This window comes from Hoplias malabaricus, chromosome X1 (genome assembly GCF_029633855.1).
Source record: "Hoplias malabaricus isolate fHopMal1 chromosome X1, fHopMal1.hap1, whole genome shotgun sequence".
NCBI classification, from domain to species: Eukaryota; Metazoa; Chordata; class Actinopteri; order Characiformes; family Erythrinidae; genus Hoplias; species Hoplias malabaricus.
Window position 1 is genome coordinate 5,573,774 of NC_089818.1, and position 19,687 is coordinate 5,593,460.

The 19,687-nt window shown below is 40.8% G+C and overlaps 1 protein-coding gene across 1 annotated transcript; it reads right to left on the reverse strand.

Moving 5' to 3' along the window:
* Positions 1–498: 498 nt before the first annotated feature.
* On the reverse strand, positions 499–10,265 carry LOC136676076 (mitochondrial inner membrane m-AAA protease component AFG3L2-like). The gene is made up of 17 exons (XM_066652926.1): positions 10,086–10,265; positions 8,918–9,017; positions 8,753–8,833; positions 8,495–8,625; positions 8,089–8,241; positions 7,928–8,002; positions 7,419–7,543; positions 7,046–7,319; positions 6,692–6,829; positions 5,363–5,516; positions 5,132–5,239; positions 4,559–4,684; positions 4,011–4,121; positions 3,729–3,844; positions 2,621–2,821; positions 2,273–2,467; positions 499–2,055 (listed from the first exon to the last, which is right to left on the reverse strand). Exons 1-17 carry the CDS (start codon positions 10,176–10,178, stop codon positions 1,813–1,815), a joined length of 2,424 nt encoding a protein of 807 aa, XP_066509023.1. The 5' UTR covers positions 10,179–10,265; the 3' UTR covers positions 499–1,812.
* Positions 10,266–19,687: the final 9,422 nt, after the last annotated feature.

Here is a 19,687-nt window from a genome sequence, read left to right on the forward strand (position 1 = left end):
GGATCACTGCGTGTTTTGATGACATAGCTCGACACGTAGACTTGAGCAGTAAGCCCAAGTCGATCTGGCTGTAAGTTTTTACAAGGTTCTCGTCCATGTTCTTCCACAGGGGCCACAGTTTAGATCCTACTGCCAAAAGGCCAGCCTGAAAAGACATTGAGGGGAAAAGCAAAGTCCTACAGCGCTCCCTTGTGGACAAAAAAAAACCTGATAGGAAAAAAAATTGCTGTAACTTCACTAGCAGAATACTTTCACTTAACAAACAAAGTTCTTCATCCATAGAGTAAACATCTAACCACCAACATAAACAAGTGAGTAAACACACAACACTAATATAAAAAAAAAAAAAAAAAAAAGACACCACCCACAGATCGTGTTTCGTTTTTTGGTTGTAGATCATCAACAGATAAAATATAATAACAAAGGAAAAACTGTCACAGATAATATGACTGGGCCATGACATTTGCACAGTACATATATTAACAATAAAGAAAAGGGTAAAATCATATAGCGTTTAAACCCATGTACATTTATTCAAACATTCAAAACCATTTTCACAAAATACACATATTCACAAAATATTACAGAAGTCATTTTTGCAAAAGCACCTCACAAGCGATCTGAAAACAATCAGACACTGGTGAGATGCTGTGGATTGAAGTATTCTGAATTACAAGGTTTGTATTCACCACATTAGGCTCTGTACTGCTGAATAAATAATGAATTTAGAGATGCTTACTGGCAATCTACAAACTATTCTAGTCACTTATTTTGCAAGCCGTGTGATTTATCGTGTAAACTGCTATCAAATCAATGAGTGAAATCAAAGTAAATATTAATAATGTGAAAATCTTTTACAAGAATGAATACATCCATAAAAGCTGATTTTGGCGGGCGTTAAGAGGCGGTTTGTCCAAGTACAGTACATCATCCCAAAGTGTAACCCATGATTTACCGCGGATGTGTAAGTACACTGACGTACCAGTAAACCTGTAACAAGAGGGGGGCATGTGGCATCTCTGGTTATTAGATGTAGACCTAATAATGTAACTAGTAAAGTAGTTTTGTAGTTTTTTTATTGATTCTTTTTTGAGCTGTATACGTTCATAGCATTGGACAAAGTAACTGTGTATAGTGACTCAAATAAAGTGTTACTAACTTTTCCAAAAGCAAAAATAAAGCTTGCTAATGAGAATGATGTCATGCTCTTTCTGCTGTCTGCCACAAATTAAATGTTCCTCACATCTAGAATATACCAACAGTGCATCGTCACCTGTTTAAACCAGAAACATATTTCATTTGTCGTCTTTAAACTGTGGATCTAATTTACAGAGCTAGAACAATCTGATTTATTTGTACAAGCTCTTGAGAGAAGAAATATTGACTGCAAAATAACAAAAAATATATAATATATTTAATAGAAACACTTATGTTCTTCATATACCTTTTCATAATTTTCTCTCCTACGTGGCTTGGTCAGTGTTGCAAAATTCAGATATTGTGTGGCTAGAGTATTTTAACTGTGGCTTTCTAGCACAACAGAGCAGTATCCCATAAACTCGATCACCGTTTCAGCCTGGGGTTCACTGACCAAGAGCTGGCACAATTAATGACTTTCCACAAAGCATCTCCTTTAGCACGTACCTCTGCATTCAGCTGTGCAACAGTATGGATTAGCAAGGTCATAACACCAGCCCTCCCAGTGGAGAGGGGCAGAGGCTCGGTTACGGTCCTCTGCCTCGGGTAAGACCCAAGCATCAGAAACATTCCCACTCAGAGCCCTGACGTCATCCTCCTCCTCTAGAAATGCTTTTAGAAAGGCATGCCGCCTGTGATTTGTCGTGCCACCTGCTCGTCTGTGCTCTCCTCCTTCTCGCTCCCACGCTCCTTATTCCAGTCCTTTAGGCCCTCAGGGAGCGAGGTGTCTTCATCCATCCCTCCCGTGCCCTCCACGAACTCCTCGTATGTCGATTTCTCCGCAAATGGGCGCTTGCCCAAAAGCTCCACCATGTCGTTCTTGTCCAGGACCTCCTTCTCCAGTAGGCGCAACGCCACCTAGTTGAAGCAGAAACCCAATCGAACACAATATTTAAAATTTAAAGACAATTTAAAGAGCAGACCATCACTCACAGTAAGTGAAGAACCAACATACTTTGTAGTCCAGGAGTCCGTAAATTTGTGTATGCTCAATAGACTTAACCCAATAAAAGTGTAATTTATTTAAATAATGCCTTAAACAGTGTGTATCATGTTTTCCGCAATTCGTCCATACCTTCTCCACCTCTGCCTTCTTCTCAATCAGCAGTTGCTGTGTGCGTTGATATGCTGCGTTAATGAGGCTTCGCACCTCTGTATCGATTAGGCGAGCAGTGGCTTCACTGTATGGCTTCTCTAGAACCATCTCTCCCTGCCGAGGGAGGTCAAAGGACACCTGACCCACCTTTTCATTCATCCCAAACTGCACTATCTGTGGAGGCAAGCAAGCATATCAGCTCATATATCATCAGTTAGGTTCATTTACACAGGAGAACTATCTAAATATTCAATAGAACTGACTTATGACAAGTCTATTCACTGCATCATTGTACTTTTTATCAAAAACAGTTAAATCCTATCAAACCTGTGCGTATGCACTCTGAGTCACTTTCTTTAGATCATCTTGTGCCCCAGTGGTGATGCGACTGAAGAAAATCTCCTCTGCGACACGCCCACCCAGAGTCATGCACATCCTATCCAGCAGCTGCTCCTTGGTATACAGGTATTGCTCTTTGGGGAGGTACTGAGCATAGCCCAGGCCTTTCCCACGAGGAATAATCGACACCTGAGGAAAGATTTCAACATTAAATATTACAGTGTGTACGAGAAACAGAATAGGGCTTAGTTAAGGAATTTAAGAAGGCACAATATCAGAATCCTATCAATTGCTTTAAAAATATCACTTTTAGCTATACACACAGCTCCAGGGGCCTGGAGGTTGTGGGTTCGATTCCCGCTCCGGGTGACTGTCTGTGAGGAGTGTGGTGTGTTCTCTCTGTGTCTGCATGGGTTTCCTCTCATGGTCCAAAAACACACGTTGGTAGGTGGATTAGCGACTCAAGTGTCCATAGGTGTGAGTGTGTGAGTGAATGTGTGTGTCTGTGTTGCCCTGTGAAGGACTGGCGCCCCCTCCAGGGTGTATTCCCGCCTTGCACCCAATGATTCCAGGTAGGCTCTGGACCCACCGTGACCCTGAACTGGATAAGGGTTACAGATAATGAATGAATGAATGAACTGTTAGCTATGTTTAGATTTTAAAGATATTTCAAAACGATATATTATTTCTTAATTTACAGTTTAAGTGACACTGATAAATGGCTGAAATATCTTGACTAAAATATTACTTTTAGCTACATTTCTCCATAATGCTAATTAAGTTACATACAGTACAGATTTGTACATTTTATGAATGCATTTTAATCTTGATCAGCATGAGATATAATGAATATCAGAATGAGTCCACACTTTCCATATCAGTGCATCCTTAAAGCAAGCTTAAACAAAGCTGTGTCCCTACACATACATATCCTAATGAATCCAGTAATATTCTGTGCATTAGTCATATCCTACAGAGTCATGATTTTAAATGACTCTGTATTTTGCTTTTTGAGGTGAATGATTGACAAGGTATGCCCACACAAAATATACTGCATTGTGAGCATTACAGCACTGCTATAGAAATGCAAAATTACCTTTAAAAGAGGGTCTGCATGTTCCAGGAACCACCCAGCTACCGCATGTCCTGCCTCATGGTATGCCACAGTCTTCTTCTCCTCAGGCTGCAATACCTGTGTCTTCTTCTCCAGGCCTGCACACCCACAGAACATCCATAAATCCTCCGCACTTTTATTACAACTCAAGAGGTTAAACACTGTTCTTACCCCACGAGACATTGTAGGGTTTTGAAGCAGTATGCAGCATTTTTTTTCCCATATCAGGCTGTGCTTACATAAGAAACACGTTCATGCACTCACCTCCGATCACGCGCTCGATGGCCTGCTCAAAGTGTTTCTGGGTGATGGCATCGGAAAGGTGGCGAGCTGCTATCAATGCTGCTTCATTACAAACATTAGCGATGTCAGCACCTGCCAACAGTAGAATAATAGGTGAGTTAGCTGGAATTAATTGCTCATGTTACAAAAGATGAACATCGGATTTGCACGGATTTGCCATCCCTTAATAATCTGATATGAGCGCAATACACCAGCTTCAGTGTGTGGAAACAATTGTCCACATTATCTGCAAACAAAACATCCCAATTTACTCTAATATACATTTAGCATAAATGATTCATGCAGAGGTTTCAGCAACAACTCATGAAACAATTATCATCTTCATAGCAGAGAGTGAGTTTGGGGAGAGAAAAGAGTGCATTTGCCACTCTATTGGCAATACATTAAATAGCTGAAAAATATCACACAAGAACTACGGACTGGCTTTACTTGGTATGGTGGAAGGATGTGATATTGTGATGTGAATATTTTCATTAAAAAACTAGAAAAACAACAAATTAGCCACTTACCTGAAAAGCCAGGTGTAAGAGCTGCCATTTTTCTGGCCAGAGTTTCTTTGTCCAGCTCTGTGTCTAGCTTCAGGGGTCTCAAATGTACTTTGAATATAGATGCTCTACCTTTAATATCTGGAGGACCTGGACAGTGAAGAAATGCATCACAGAGAAATGGTTAATGCTCTAATCCATGCCCTAAAGTTGCTTATATTTATTCCATAGACATTCATTAACTCCAGCCATAGATAGAAAGTATGAGTTTATTAAATCTGTGGAGGAAACTTGTAAAAATCAATGCTTAACTAACAAGGGGAAAGATTTATCAGAATATTTCAGGAAAATGTTAAACGTAAAGTCAATGGATCCAGTGTGGTCTTAATAACTGCTTCACACACACAAACACTGAAGGGAAAGTTTCCCCAGATGCAGGGGATAAACCTTTAAATTTTTAACTGTTTGAATCAGATCTGAATCTGTGGTGAATCTGTGGTGAATGACCACTTGCTGTGCAGTTTAATGCAAGACAAGGTTTAAACCTGATGTATGGGAAACTAATGTCCCTAAGAGTTACAATTCTAGACCACGTACCTATATATATCTGCCTGTCAAATCGCCCTGGTCTCATCAGTGCTGGGTCCAGGATATCCGGTCTGTTTGTGCCAGCGAGAACCACCACATTGGTGGCAGTGTTAAACCCTAAATGGAGCAAGTATAGGACAACATTATTATCCACACCATTGATTATGTTCAGGGATGGAAGCTAAAAATACAGCTTCTGTTTAATAACAGTCCCTCTGAGTAATAACATCAGATACATACCATCCATCTCCACTAGTAACTGGTTAAGTGTGTTCTCCTGCTCACTCTGCCCACCAAAATTGCCCCTGCCTCTCTTTCTTCCGACAGCATCGATTTCATCTATGAAGAGGATGCAGGGTGCGTTCTTACGAGCCAAAACAAAAAGGTCTCGAACCTGAGGAAAATAAAAAACACAATGCAGAGTAGGACTCACACACTGATCTAAAACATGTTCAATAAAATTAACGCCATTGTTCAATTCAGATCAATTCCCTCTGTTGTTAACACAACACTTTAACGACAAAAAAGAGGTCAGTCATGAAACTGGTTCATGAGCTTTTGAAAACTTTAAAGTCTTTAAACCCAGCTAAAACCAATCATTCCTCAATTACCAAGCAGAAAAAGATTATCATTGGAGCTATAAGAAGATAAACACAGAGACTGAAAGAGTTGTAGGCATTTATGGAGAAATGGACCAAAACAACCCAAGTAATCTACAAATCTGGCCCATCTTGTAGACTGGCATGAAGGAAGCTATAGACCACCATGGATGATGTTTAAGTATGCATAATAAATACCCACATGCTGCAAATATTTTTCATTTTGTATAGATTCATTGTCTGTAACCCTTATCCAGTTCAGGGTCGCGGTGGGTCCAGAGCCTACCTGGAATCATTGGGCGCAAGGTGGGAATACACCCTGGAGGGGGCGCCAGTCCTTCACAGAGCAACACAGACACACACATTCACTCACACACACCCCTACGGACACTTTTGATTCGCCAATCCACCTACCAACGTGTGTTTTTGGACTGTGGGAGGAAACCGGAGCACCCGGAGGAAACCCACGCAGACACAGGGAGAACACACCACACTCCTCACAGACAGTCACCCGGAGGAAACCCACGCAGACACAGGGAGAACACACCACACTCCTCACAGACAGTCACCCAGAGGAAACCCACGCAGACACAGGGAGAACACACCACACTCCTCACAGACAGTCACCCGGAGGAAACCCACGCAGACACAGGGAGAACACACCACACTCCTCACAGACAGTCACCCGGAGGAAACCCACGCAGACACAGGGAGAACACACCACACTCCTCACAGACAGTCACCCGGAGGAAACCCACGCAGACACAGGGAGAACACACCACACTCCTGACAGAGAGTCACCTGTGACACTACCTGCTGCGCCACCATGCCGCCCATGAAAGTTAAAATTGTTGAACCTAAATGTGAAGAAAGTCTTTTGGCAATAATACTATATCCTTGCAGATATTAATTACCCTCACTGTCAAAATACAAACAAACTAGTTCTTCTTGTGATTGTGAGTTCACCTACCCTGGCTGGACCAACACCCACAAACATCTCCAAGAACTCGGAGCCATTAACAGTGATGAAGGGGACGTTAGCTTCACCTGCTGTGGCCTTCGCTAGCAGAGTCTTTCCAGTACCAGGAGGTCCAGTTAGAATGGCCCCCTAAAGTCACAGTGTCAGAAATTAATCTATTTGACGTTTATTCTTGGGGAAAACAACATGCACAATTTGAATTTATTCAAAGGTCAACTTCATAAGAATGTAATAACAAGGCTGACAATGTAATTTATATTCAATAAAGTATTTGGGAATGTTTTGAAAATGATCAATTTTCAAGACATTTCAGCAACATATTTAGCAGCATACTTAATTTGCTACCTTGGGAATCTTGGCACCCAGGTCCTGATACTGCTTTGGGTTCTTCAGGAAGTTCACAAACTCCATGATCTCCAGCTTGGCCTCTTCACAACCAGCAACATCCTTGAATTTAACATCTATTTCATCCCGCAGCACTTTGGCAGTAGTCTCACTCACACTGAACAAACCACCCATGCCTCTGCCGGGCCGCCCAGCACCTGCTGGTCCCCTTCTCAGCATGAAGAGCAGGAAGCCGATGATCAGCACAGTGGGAAGCATGCTCAGGAGAAAAGACCTGGGGAGAACAGGTCATATTTGAATTCCTCTACCACAATGATAATTATTTTCCTTTAAAGTACTGCAGAAATATCAATGTCAAAAGGCTTGGCCTTACCCATCACTCTCGGTGGAGTAGACCACCGGCAGTCGGTTCTCACCCTCAATACCCAGCTCCAGCTGAGCGTTCTCTAGATTTCGCTCAAAGGTGTCCACACTGCCAATGTTGAACCACACGTATTGCTGTTAAAAGAAATTTGTTTTTTTGTATTTTGGGTGAAGAACAATAATACAAAATCTATATAGAAATTTTAATGCAACAACATGGAGTGTTGTTAGTGTAGCATAGCGGACAACACCACAGGCCCCAACCAGAAGACTATGGTGTGATTCCCAGCCCTGATAATCATATCACGCTACACCAACACCAGCATTTGGGCAAGGCTGCTAACATCACAGACATTTTGTGACATAAGTACACTGCTCTGGACCAAAGCACCTCCTCCCCCCAGATGATACAAATTAACTCTAGAGCACTTGTTATGATTTCAGTTCATATTTAAAGCATCAGAAGAATGTTCTAAATGAATGACATAAGAATCGTCTAAAAAGAACGAAGCAACTAACCCCATCCACTGGTGCTTTCCCTGGAGGGAAAATCACTTTCACATAGCGCTTGTTCACAACTTCCAACCTGTCAACCTGAGGAAACACAAAACAAATTTCAGTCCTACGCTTACAATCAAAATGACTTATATTAATTATGAAATCTACAACTACAAACTCACAACTCCTTTTGCAAGGTAACCGTTCACAAAGTCTTTCCAGGTAACTTCTTTCCCACCGTCCCGTAAGAAGAAGTAATATGTCACCGCCGTCCAGAAAGCTGCAGCACTTATAAAGTACATACGGAACTCCTTATCATCCCATGGAATCTCACCCTGCGAAAAATAATACGACAAATAAAAATCATTATCAAGACTGAATAATGGTAAACATATGATGTACTGTAACAACTGACTTTATTAACGTTTAGGACAGCGTATCCATGGAAATATCAACATCAATCCAATACAACATTAAAGAATGATTCTCGCCTATAAATAAAATTATAGTAGCAGTAAATTATAGTAAACATTGCAGGCATCTTCTAGCACGCTGTATAACACTGTTCTTGAAAAATAACAGACAAACCTTTTGGAGACGACTGTACCAAGTGGAGTCTTCCTTCCTTCCTCCTCTTTTGCCTCCACTCCCTCCTCCACTCCCTCCACCGCCTCCTTCTGATTTCCCAGTTGCCTTTTGGGCATTGCTTGGCTTGCCCTCTGAATGCAAATAGTAAAATTGAAAATACAATAGAGCATTGTTTTATGCCTGTAATGGTGCCTAGCCAGTTGATTTATATGAATAAACTACTTAAAAAAAGAATGCATGCTACTAAAGAAACGATACCTTTGGCCTCTGCACTGGGTGGTTTGGGCTCGCTGTTCTTTGAGCTGCCGTTCTTGCTGTTTGGGAAGTATTTTTCAAATCCTTAGAGGAAAAATAAACATAAGAAAACGGGAAGGAGAACAGTACTGCCTAAATGGAGAGCAACATTTTATGTAAATTGCATACCTTTTGGAGGCTTAGAGCTTAACCTTCTGTAGGCTCCCAGGAACTGGGAGAGCAACATTCCCCTGTCAAAAGTCTGCAGCACCTCTTTGTGAGCATTTATCTGAAAAACAGGCAATTGGACCCATCTGTGATAATGAACACACACAAGGGCAGTAGAGGCAATGATCGTGCACACACATATAGTGATGGGCAACCGGTGCCCAGGGAGCAGCTGGGGGGTTAGGTGCCTTGCTCCCTGGATGTTGAGGGAGGACTAAGCTCTGGTCCATCAGTCACCCAGCCAACAACCTTCCAGTTCCAAGCCAGGTTCAGTATCCATGAGGCCTGTGCCACAGCGGCTGGGTTTACATGAATACATAGTAAGATGCTAAATATTAAGATACTTAGCCAAAGACAATATTTAATTTTAACGCTGATTGATTGTACTATATAAACTTTTTAAACAGAAAGGCATCTAAGAAAGCTTCTGGAGCAGTTAAGCCCAGCCCATTCTTGCTGAAGCTAAAAGGAATGTTTCATCCTTGGATGCATCTTAAAACTAACTACAATATAGGGCAGCCAATCAAAACAGAACTTATTTACATACATGAGTCTTAAAGGAACCGTAGCATAACCTGTGTAATTATAACAGATAAAGAGAGTTGGGAATATGGTCATGCACATTCTTAAGATCAGTAAACCAAACAAGCATTACAAACTGGGCTCCAGCAGAAAATGTCAAAAACATATAATTAAAATTGGACCGTTTTAAATATTAGCATTTATTTTAATGAATATTAAACAAGTGTTTTCTTTTATACGTAGTCCCTACAGCACAGCCAGGGAACGTTTGTCCTCAGTAATACAATCATTAAGTTGGCTCTTCTTCGCCAGCTTTTAATTGGAATTGTCCGTTCCACCTTAAATGCTGCAGCACCGACTATTGGAATTGAAGCTAACTTCAACTCTAACGTTATATCAGCAGTAAGAAGCTTCAGAGATCAAAACAAGAATATTTTACCACTATTGAAACGCTGAGATAGTAATATATAAAACATGGGAAAAGAGGTTTATTACAGAACACTCAGTTATATTACCGTTAGTAAGGTTAACGTTAATGAAGGTTAAAGCTCAGCTGTCATTGCCCAACGTTAGCCTACAGGCTAAAAGCAATAAAATAGCACCTTACCACTTTCCCGCCGTTTGCTGCTCTGTAATGAGGCAGAAAAGCACTGAAAACGCTCCTGCAGCCTTTGGAAAGGCGCAGAAATGTGTGTGCCATGTCAGCACCACACAGTGAAGCCCAAAACCGAACACAAAACTGGACTTAAGGTGGAGGGTGCGAAGCACAAACAACTTCAGGAGCCATACTAACAAGCACCAGCTAAATAATCTACTGCGCATGCGCACTTTGCCTTTTCGCAGATTTTCAAATCATAGATAAATATAGTTTTCCAAGCCTATGATGTGTAAATCGCAGGATTTACACAAGTCTCACGATTTGACCATGCTATGAATGATTTAAAGTGCCAATTTTCTAAATGTCTTAGTGTTTTTCTTTTTCTGAAGTAAACTAATATTCAATTTGTCCACTGAGATGTGTATGGCTTTATGTAGCAAACATAATCCAAGCAATATTTTTTACAAAAACGCTTTTTGTCATTATTTTTGTTTGAGTTTAAACTGCACTATTTTTGGCAGGTCTGGGGAATTAGCATTTTGTAACATGAGTTGTACTATCTTACATTTCCCTGAGAAGGTAAATTTGATTGTGAGCCCATTCATATTTATATTATGGAATCTTATTGATTCAGATCACTTCAGTTGACAATATACACCTTTCAATGTTAATTTAGTTTTTCTGGTTTGTCATTTTACTCAGCGAGCAAGCCTATTGAACAGGACCAATTTTTGAGCCTACCTGTGACATTAAAACATAAAGATGTCTGACATGTCCTGAAATAATTAAAAACTTTTAAAAAATAATATCCATAATATAATTTGCGTTATGACCTTCTTGTGGCCAAATAATCAGTGCTAATACAAGACCTGAGAGCACTCAAGAAAAGACTAATGTGCTTTCTTTACTTAAATCTGTGTTTAAGACCTCAAATCCTGATTTTCTCAAGTTACCAGTCAAACCTTAGGTTCGGATTTCACGTGTGAAATCCTATAATGAATATGATTTGTTGTAGTAAAGACAACAGCTCTTTAAAATGTTTTTATCCACAAAAGTCTCATACACAAAATTATAAAACCAACTACTGATGATGTGTGAATGAAAAATGCTGTGGCTTTTCCTTGAGAAAGCCTAAATAACCGGCTTTTGCTGTCACCTGCTGAAGACATGAATGAACATAAGGTTATTAAATGTAAGCAGCTTAAAAGTGTAAGCTGCATGTTCATATTTTACTTGTGAGTCATACATAACACACTCACTGCTGGACATGTGATTGACCACAGCTGGCCAAACGAGCAGACCACAGGGTATGTTACTAATGCAACAAGGTGACTAATTGGGTAAATAAATGTTAATTACTATTTGATCTATACACTGGTCCTATAAATTGCTTTCATTGATCTGTTCACCCAATTTAAATAACAGCTGGTATTTATAAATGATGTCAAATCTATGTTAAAGTATGTCTTAAGTAAACCATTTTGCATTATTGTTTACATTTAATATCGGAGGAAGATTCACTGCAAATCAATTCAAAGTTATTCTATTTGATCACCTACTCAACAAAAGACAAAATCCTATGTAGAAGATCAGAGTGGGCAAATTCAGGTCCGGAAAGTAAAAATCCATCCCAGGATTGTGTTTCAACTGCTTTGCCATCTGTGAGGCCATTTCGAAATGATTGAATGATGATGCCAGGTATTTCGAATAAAATTATGGAGAACATATTCCATTTTAGTGGTGGCATGGTGGCGCAGCAGGTAGGTGGCGCAGTCACACAGCTCCAGGGGGTTGTGGGTTCGATTCCCGCTCCGCGTGACTGTCTGTGAGGAGTTGGTGTGTTCTCCCTGTGTCTGCGTGGGTTTCCTCCGGGTGACTGTCTGTGAGGAGTTGGTGTGTTCTCCCTGTGTCTGCGTGGGTTTCCTCCGGGTGACTGTCTGTGAGGAGTGTGGTGTGTTCTCCCTGTGTCCGCGTGGGTTTCCTCCGGGTGACTGTGTGTGAGGAGTGTGGTGTGTTCTCCCTGTCTCCGCGTGGGTTTCCTCCGGGTGACTGTCTGTGAGGAGTTGGTGTGTTCTCCCTGTGTCTGCGTGGGTTTCCTCCGGGTGACTGTCTGTGAGGAGTGTGGTGTGTTCTCCCTGTGTCTGCGTGGGTTTCCTCCGGGTGCTCCGGTTTCCTCCCACAGTCCAAAAACACACGTTGGTAGGTAGATTGGCAACTCAAAAGTGTCCGTAGGTGTGAGTGAATATGTGTGTGTCTGTGTTGCCCTGTGAAGGACTGGCGCCCCCTCCAGGGTGTATTCCCGCCTTGTGCCCAATGATTCCAGGTAGGCTCTGGACCCACCGCGACCCTGAACTGGATAAGGGTTACAGTTAATGAATGAATGAATATTCCGTTTTACTTTTACTATTTTTGTTGATTACTAAATGTGCAGGTAGGTGTCGCAGACACACAGCTCCAGGGACCTAAAGGGTGTGGGTTAAAATCCTGCTCCACTGTAAGGAGTTTGGTGTGTACTCACTGTGTCCATTTGGGTTTCCTCTGTGTGCTCCATTGGAAGGCGGATTGCCAATTCAAAAGTGTCAGTAGTGTGTGAATGTATGTGTGTGTGTGTGGCCCTGTGAAGGACTGGCGCCCCCTCCAGGGTGTGTTCCAGCTTTGCGCCCAATGATTCCAGATAGGCTTCGGACCCACTGCGACCCTGACCTGGATAAGCGCTTACAGACAATAAATAAATGAATAAATGTGCATTGTAGCCATTATGTAGTGAGAGCATTTTAAATCCAGTCAGTCATTGTCCCAAAGACTCTTTTTCATGATATTCTTCATGAAAGAACCATAACAGTGACATCTAGTGGCCTGAATGCATCAGAGATTCTGGTCTATTTTCAAAATAGTTAGTGAGGTTATGGAAAAAGATGCAAAAAAAAAAAAGGAAATAACTATTCACTTTCAGAAATATTGTTTGCTATTTTTAATTAATGTGTAAATTAATATTCTGTAGTCACTTCATCGTGATCAGTGTTTCAATCAGGTGCTTACTTATAATATTTGGGCTTGAGGCTGAAAAACACTCAGGACAGGGGGCTCCTTTCATATTGCTCCTTTACATTTGATCAGAAAATGGTTTATTACACTTTAGTGCCACCTGATGGTCGAATGAACAAACACCAGCAATAAACTTAGGAATGGGTCTGGGTCAGGTTTAATGTCAAAAGTCTTAAACTTCACTGTCAGGTTCATGGTCTTATAAAAACATAGGCTTAGACTATTTATAGTAAACGTAAAGTGGGAGTGGGACCTATACAATTTTCTCTGAAAGAAAAATAAAGTAAAAAGATAATTGTTTTTAGTTTTATGTCAGTACTCAGTCACAGTTTCAAACAAATAAAACTAGTTAATAGTAACTATTCACTTTTCCCTCAAAAAAACAAAATATCCCTCAAAATATCAGTTCCTTTTACATTTTCTGACCAATAAAATAACGAGTTTACAACTCAATGTAACCCTGCCTCAACACTTTTACATTACAGTTGCTCTTAATCTTTTAATAAACATCCATCCATCCATCCATTATCTGTAACCGCGTATCCAGTTCAGGGTCGCTGTGGGTCCAGAGCCTACCTGGAATCATTGGGCGCAAGGCTGGAATACACCCTGGAGGGGGCGCCAGTCCTTCACAGGGCAACACACTCACTCACACACTCACACTTTTTGAGTTGCCAATCCACCTACCAACATGTGTTTTTGGACTGTGGGAGGAAATCGGAGCACCCGGAGGAAACCCATGCAGACACAGGGAGAACACATCACACTCCTCACAGACAGTCACCCGGAGGTAACCCACGCAGACACAGGGAGAACACACCACACTCCTCACAGAGAGTCACCCAGAGGAAATCCATGCAGACACAGGGAGAACAGACCACGCTCCTCACAGACAGTCACCCGGAGGTAACCCACGCAGACACAGGGAGAACACACCACACTCCTCACAGAGAGTCACCCAGAGGAAATCCATGCAGACACAGGGAGAACAGACCACGCTCCTCACAGACAGTCACCCGGAGGTAACCCACGCGGACACAGGGAGAACACACCACACTCCTCACAGACAATCACCCGGAGGAAACCCACGCAGACACAGGGAGAACACACCACACTCCTCACAGACAGTCACCCGGAGCGGTACTTGAACCCACAACCTCCAGGTCCCTGGAGCTGTGTGACTGCGACACTACCTGCTGCACCACAGTTTTTTTCACCTAGTTTTGTTTTCCCCATTTGTTGTCACCATTTAATGTAATAACATGTGAATGAGCATTTTGAAGCATTGAATGCTTCAGATGTTTTTTTTTTGTTATTATTTGTTTGATACATTAGACTAATAACTCTTTTTCAAAACTGACCAAACAAACTCCTGCAATTAAACATGTCCTAGCTGATTGTCTACGTTTGGGCTTTGTTCACACCCCAAGGCAACTTTAGACTCAAGTTGAATTTTGTCACTTAGCAATAATGGTTGTCATAGTAACACGGCATGAAGCCTGTAGCGTACATGTACATGAGCTGAAAAAAAATCAGATCTGATCTGTCCATGTGAACAAGGCGTCAGAATGAGAGGGAAATGTTTGATTGATTTTTGACTGAACCCTGTAAAATAACCCTCTGCTCTTGTAACCTAAGCTTCAAAAGCTTCTTCTCCCCATGCCTGGCCCCTCAAACACATGGCTGATTCGGAGAAGCTGCAGACCGGTCCAGTGTTAAAACGCACTCAGCCCAGAGCTGACTCTGCGAGGGGAATAAGCCAGGGATAAAGGGAGTGCTGAGTGGCACAAGAACACACTGACACCCTCCAGTTCACTGCTTTTGTCACAGCTGCCTCAAGCCCGCACATGGATGGACATGGACAGAAATGCAAGACATCTGCACTGAGAATAGTGCACCTGTTTATCACTGCTCCCCTGTGTAGGGATGAATATATTTCCTGAGGCACAGAACATTTCTCTGAAACAGTGACAACTACAAACCTCATTTACAGAAAAGTCCGGACACTTAATAAAATGTGAGAATCAAGGAAATGTAATTACGGGCTGCTGGTGAAGTCTTGTATCAAACCAGAATGAGAAACATTCCGCTTTCAAATTTTATTTGTGCTTTTGTTAGTTAAATACAATTAACACATCACAAAGTTTTTATTGCATTTTACAAAATGTCAGACACATTCTGCCATGATGAGGCCTGGGCTGTGGGATCAGCAGCTTCTGTTTTTGTTTGTCACGTGATCTCGTTTTATGTCTATTTCCATTTCTCAGTAAGAGCTTCCTGACAGCTCTTTCACATCCACAGCATGGAGTGCTATGGTATGGTCACACCTCAGACGTCTGGTTCCTATTACCCCTATAAGGGTCATAGAACGGAGTATTTCACATAAAAATCACCAGACATTAAACTGTTAAACGAGACACTAAACTGTGCTGAACATTTTATAAAACACTGTAATTTCTCTTAAACCCTGCCTTTCAAAAGGAGGCGCTGTTTCGCATAATTTACACTACGCAGGCTTTAAACTCGTCAGTTTGCCAACGCTGGGCAGTGTGTGTGAACTTCTAGGAAGAAAGTGTCATGCAAACTTCGTCTCTGTTTAAACTTTTACTACAAAAATCCTAGTTTTGATCCTGAGGTAAAACTGTGTGGATATTTACTGGAAAATGGAGTCCAATGGCATTATGAACAAACACGGTGAGTAACAATGTACATCTGAGTGTTAGGAAGATATCCATGAGATATGCAAATTTGTTTGCTTTACTTTAACAGAGAAGATATATATCGAAGAGGTTTTATGATCCTGTATTTCCATTTCTGTGAGTTCACATTCTCATCAGTCTTGCTCTGAACTGTAGTCTGTGGATGAATTCATTTGAAATCAGTTTATTCTTAAAGAGGGAAGCCACCGACCTTTATACATTTCAGTGTAAATCAATCACTGTCCTGTAAAGTCATTGTAAATGATGTGGTGTGAAATGCTCTGTTCTAAAATAAAAGAAATGGTTTTCATGGTGGTGTTAATAGGAACCAAATGTCTATATTTAGTTTATTGCTTCTAAAAGCTTCCACATCAAAAGCTGTGATATGTTCATTTAACAAATGTATATTGTGTGAAGTATCTTACTTTGTTGGATGAAAGGATGTGACTTTAAATTTATTTTAAAAACAGTACAGGATTGAGAGGCAAAATAGCCTCTAAATAAGTTTTTGTTTGTTTGTTTATCTCCGCACTTCCCTCCAAAGATATACCATTATATTACTATTTTCAGCATTACATATGAAACTGATAGAACTGCAGATGGTGTGCAGGTTCACTGGTGGTTTCGGATCATAAATAAACTCTTTATATTCGCATTCCTCTCATCAGCACTGTATAGAAATTAGAGTCCGTTAAACTCCATTAAATTTATGTTAGTTTTTTTTTGTAGAAATGCTGAAAGCTGAAAAAGAAATTCATAAAACATGGTGTTAAAACCCCTTCCATAATTTCAGAGAGGTACCATGGACAGCTCCAAGGGGGACGTGTTCATGTTTGACATAATTCATCAAATATTGATGTTGGGCATCATTTCATATTACAATGAACGCAACATCATTGGCTTCACTTTACTCGATAACTAGCAAGGCACCTTGAACACAGTGCGCTCTGTTTTTCTCCTATGGATGATTAACTGTATTCCTCTGTGGCTAAAATGTTGGTTAACCAAAGCCACATACATAACTGCCCTACTTCAAAAACTCCATTGAAAGAGTGACTCCAGAGTTGAAGAGTTGGCCCCTGAGGGAGATTCCAGCTGAGAAGCTGGCGGAGCGGGTCACATAACACATAATCCACTCAGTCACTCCCTGCTCCTCTCTCATTCCCCTGTGGGACAAAGCCTAAAATCATAGGCTCACCTGGGTGATTACACTTGCTTCTTCACAACATTTTACAAATAATTACAAGCTTAGACACACGCCACAAAGCTGTTCTGTGTTGTTGTAGGGAAGTGGACTGTAAAAGAAGCAGGTCACGTTTACCACCAAATATTAGCAAACACTATTCATGACTTTATTTATAATTTTAACACATTTTGTACCTTACATGAAGGAAAAAAATGACTTGCATTGTACTCCCTGAATGAATCGATTTATGCTCCATGCAGCGGGTCCCTCTTGAAGGGCCCGCCATGTTTAATATATGTTTAAATTTTAAAGTTGTGATAATGTAAATAGAAATCATTGGCGAAAATGATTGACTTCTCCTTTAATGCACATAAGCCTCAATATGGTGCACACTGTGGCCCTACCTTATTAAAATATTGTCACTATTTGAATAAAAGTACCTTCCCATTGGCATCTGTTACAAGTATGGTCAAAGTCAATGGAGCTTTTTGCTAAGCACACATACTAAGTCTGTGAAGTTTACAGAGAGGAACACCCTGGTGGAGTGTGTGATAATACGTCTGTTTGCAGAATTTACCAACCTTTCAAGTCGGTTATCATAGTAAATACTTGGTATTTGACATTAGCAAACAGTGGATGCTAAGGAGTTATTTGTGACATTAATTAACACAAAGATGCAAACATGGCACGGCAAAATCAACAGAGATATATTAAGAGCCACCGCGTTAAACTGGTTTCCCTGGCTTTGTTTCAACAAAAACCCTCACATCTACAAAACGGTAGGTTTATACATGACAAGGCAAAATCGTACCATTTTTATTTTTATATTTATATTTTATTGTTTGTTTGTTTGGGCCATTTCTTACCTCTCTTTTTAAATAATCTGCATAGAAATGCATTATAAATTAAAATAGAGCAGCCACACATAAGCCTAAGGTCACCACTCCCAATGTATGATCTAATGTTCTCACAGCTGAATGCCATCAAATCCTCACATCAGTGTTCCAAAATCTAGCGTAATGCCTTCTGAGAGGATGAGTATGTTTTACCATGTGTTTTAACAATTTTCTTTTAGTTAGAAAGAAATGTGATGGCTGAAAGTGGGTCGGTTTATGACCTTTTATCTCAGGACAGGCCACAGCTTATATTTATTTATAAATGATATCAAACATTAGTAAACCACAGTGAATGTGTAAATATATTGTACACGTTACAAAATGTCTAACTAGTACTCATTGGTCCAGTGCTGCCTATCGTTTAAAACAATTTGCATAATTCATTCATTGTCTGTAACCGTTATCCAGTTCAGGGTCGTGGTGAGTCCGGAGCCTACCCGGAATCACCGGGCGCAAGGCGGCAACACACCATCAAGGGGGCGCTAATCTTTCACAGGTCGACACACACTCACACATTTGGACACTATTAAATAGCCAATCCACCTACCAACGTGTGCTATTGGACTGTGGGAGGAAACCCACTCGGACACAGGGAGAACACACCAACAGTCACCTCACTGACAGTCACCCCGAGGATCCTGGAGCTGTGTGACTGTGACACCCCTTGCATAATTCAGTCACTGACTAATCACTTTATGTGGTTGTTATCAGCATTTTCTATTTATGAGGAAGTGCACAGATTTTAATGTGAAATAAGCTGTATATTTCTAAAGAATTGATGATGATTAATGTGCATTTTTTATTCCTTATGCACATGAATTGTTTTGTATTTTCTCAAAGATTAACGTGAGTAAAATGTAATGAGTTAAAATCCCATGTCTTCTGATATGAGAGTATTATTGCCTCGCACTTTAAAACTGTTGTGATTGCTAAAGCGGCCTTTCTCTTGGTGCCCTAAAGGGTTAATTTAAAATGTGTATAAAAAAATAAAGTATAAAAATAGCAATATCCTCCGAGGTATAATCATAGGGTGACCAGACGTCCTCTTTTACCCGGACATGTCCTCTTTTTTTAGACTTAAAAAATGTCCGGGCGGAATTTCACAAACGTCCGGCTTTTGTTTTTCTAGAGCTTACATAGAACTTCGAGAAGTTTCGTTCACAAACTAGTCCCGCCCTCCCCTACTCCGATTGGTTCGCTTGAGTGAGAAGGGGGCGTGGTGAAGTAGCCTAAAATCTTCTGATTGGACGGTCTGACTGTAGAGCTACCGTTATTGGTCGATAACCTTCTCTGTAAACATTTAATTGGTCAGTCTGCACGTCAGTAGTCCTTGTTTACGTCAGGCAAAGCTCATGTACCCACCCTCATCTCGAGCAGCTATGCCGAAACGTAAATGTAAGTTCTCGGATGAATTAAAAAAGAAATTCCCATGTTTTGTGTAGCAAATAAAGGTGTAAAGGACCTAAAAGCACACATAGGTTTAGACGTGTCCTCTTTTTCACCATCTCAGATCTGGCCAACCTTTATAACCTTAAATCGCCTTTATTTTCCGGGTGGCTGCAGTTCCCACAACATAACATCACCAGTAGCAGCGAGAAACCATGTATTACATGCTTTGAACTGTAGGGGGCGCCAAAGCTTAAATATTCAACAGCGAAAATATAAGTATGTTTTTATAGCAGCGCTATTTTATCAATTAATTTTTAATACAGTGGTGGCCTTCCTAGGGCTGTTTTTTTTCTTACGTATAATTAAATATTAGCGGATGCCTTAAACCTACTGTAA

Coding starts and splice junctions, on each gene's coding strand:
- LOC136676076 (XM_066652926.1), bottom strand. CDS start 10,178: ATGGCACACACATTTCTGCGCCTTTCCAAAGGCTGCAGGAGCGTTTTC. Junction 8,003..8,088: donor GTTACCTTGCAAAAGGAGTT/GTGAGTTTGTAG, acceptor GTGTTTCCTCAG/GTTGACAGGTTGGAAGTTGT. Junction 4,685..5,131: donor TGACAGGCAGATATATATAG/GTACGTGGTCTA, acceptor TTCACTGTCCAG/GTCCTCCAGATATTAAAGGT.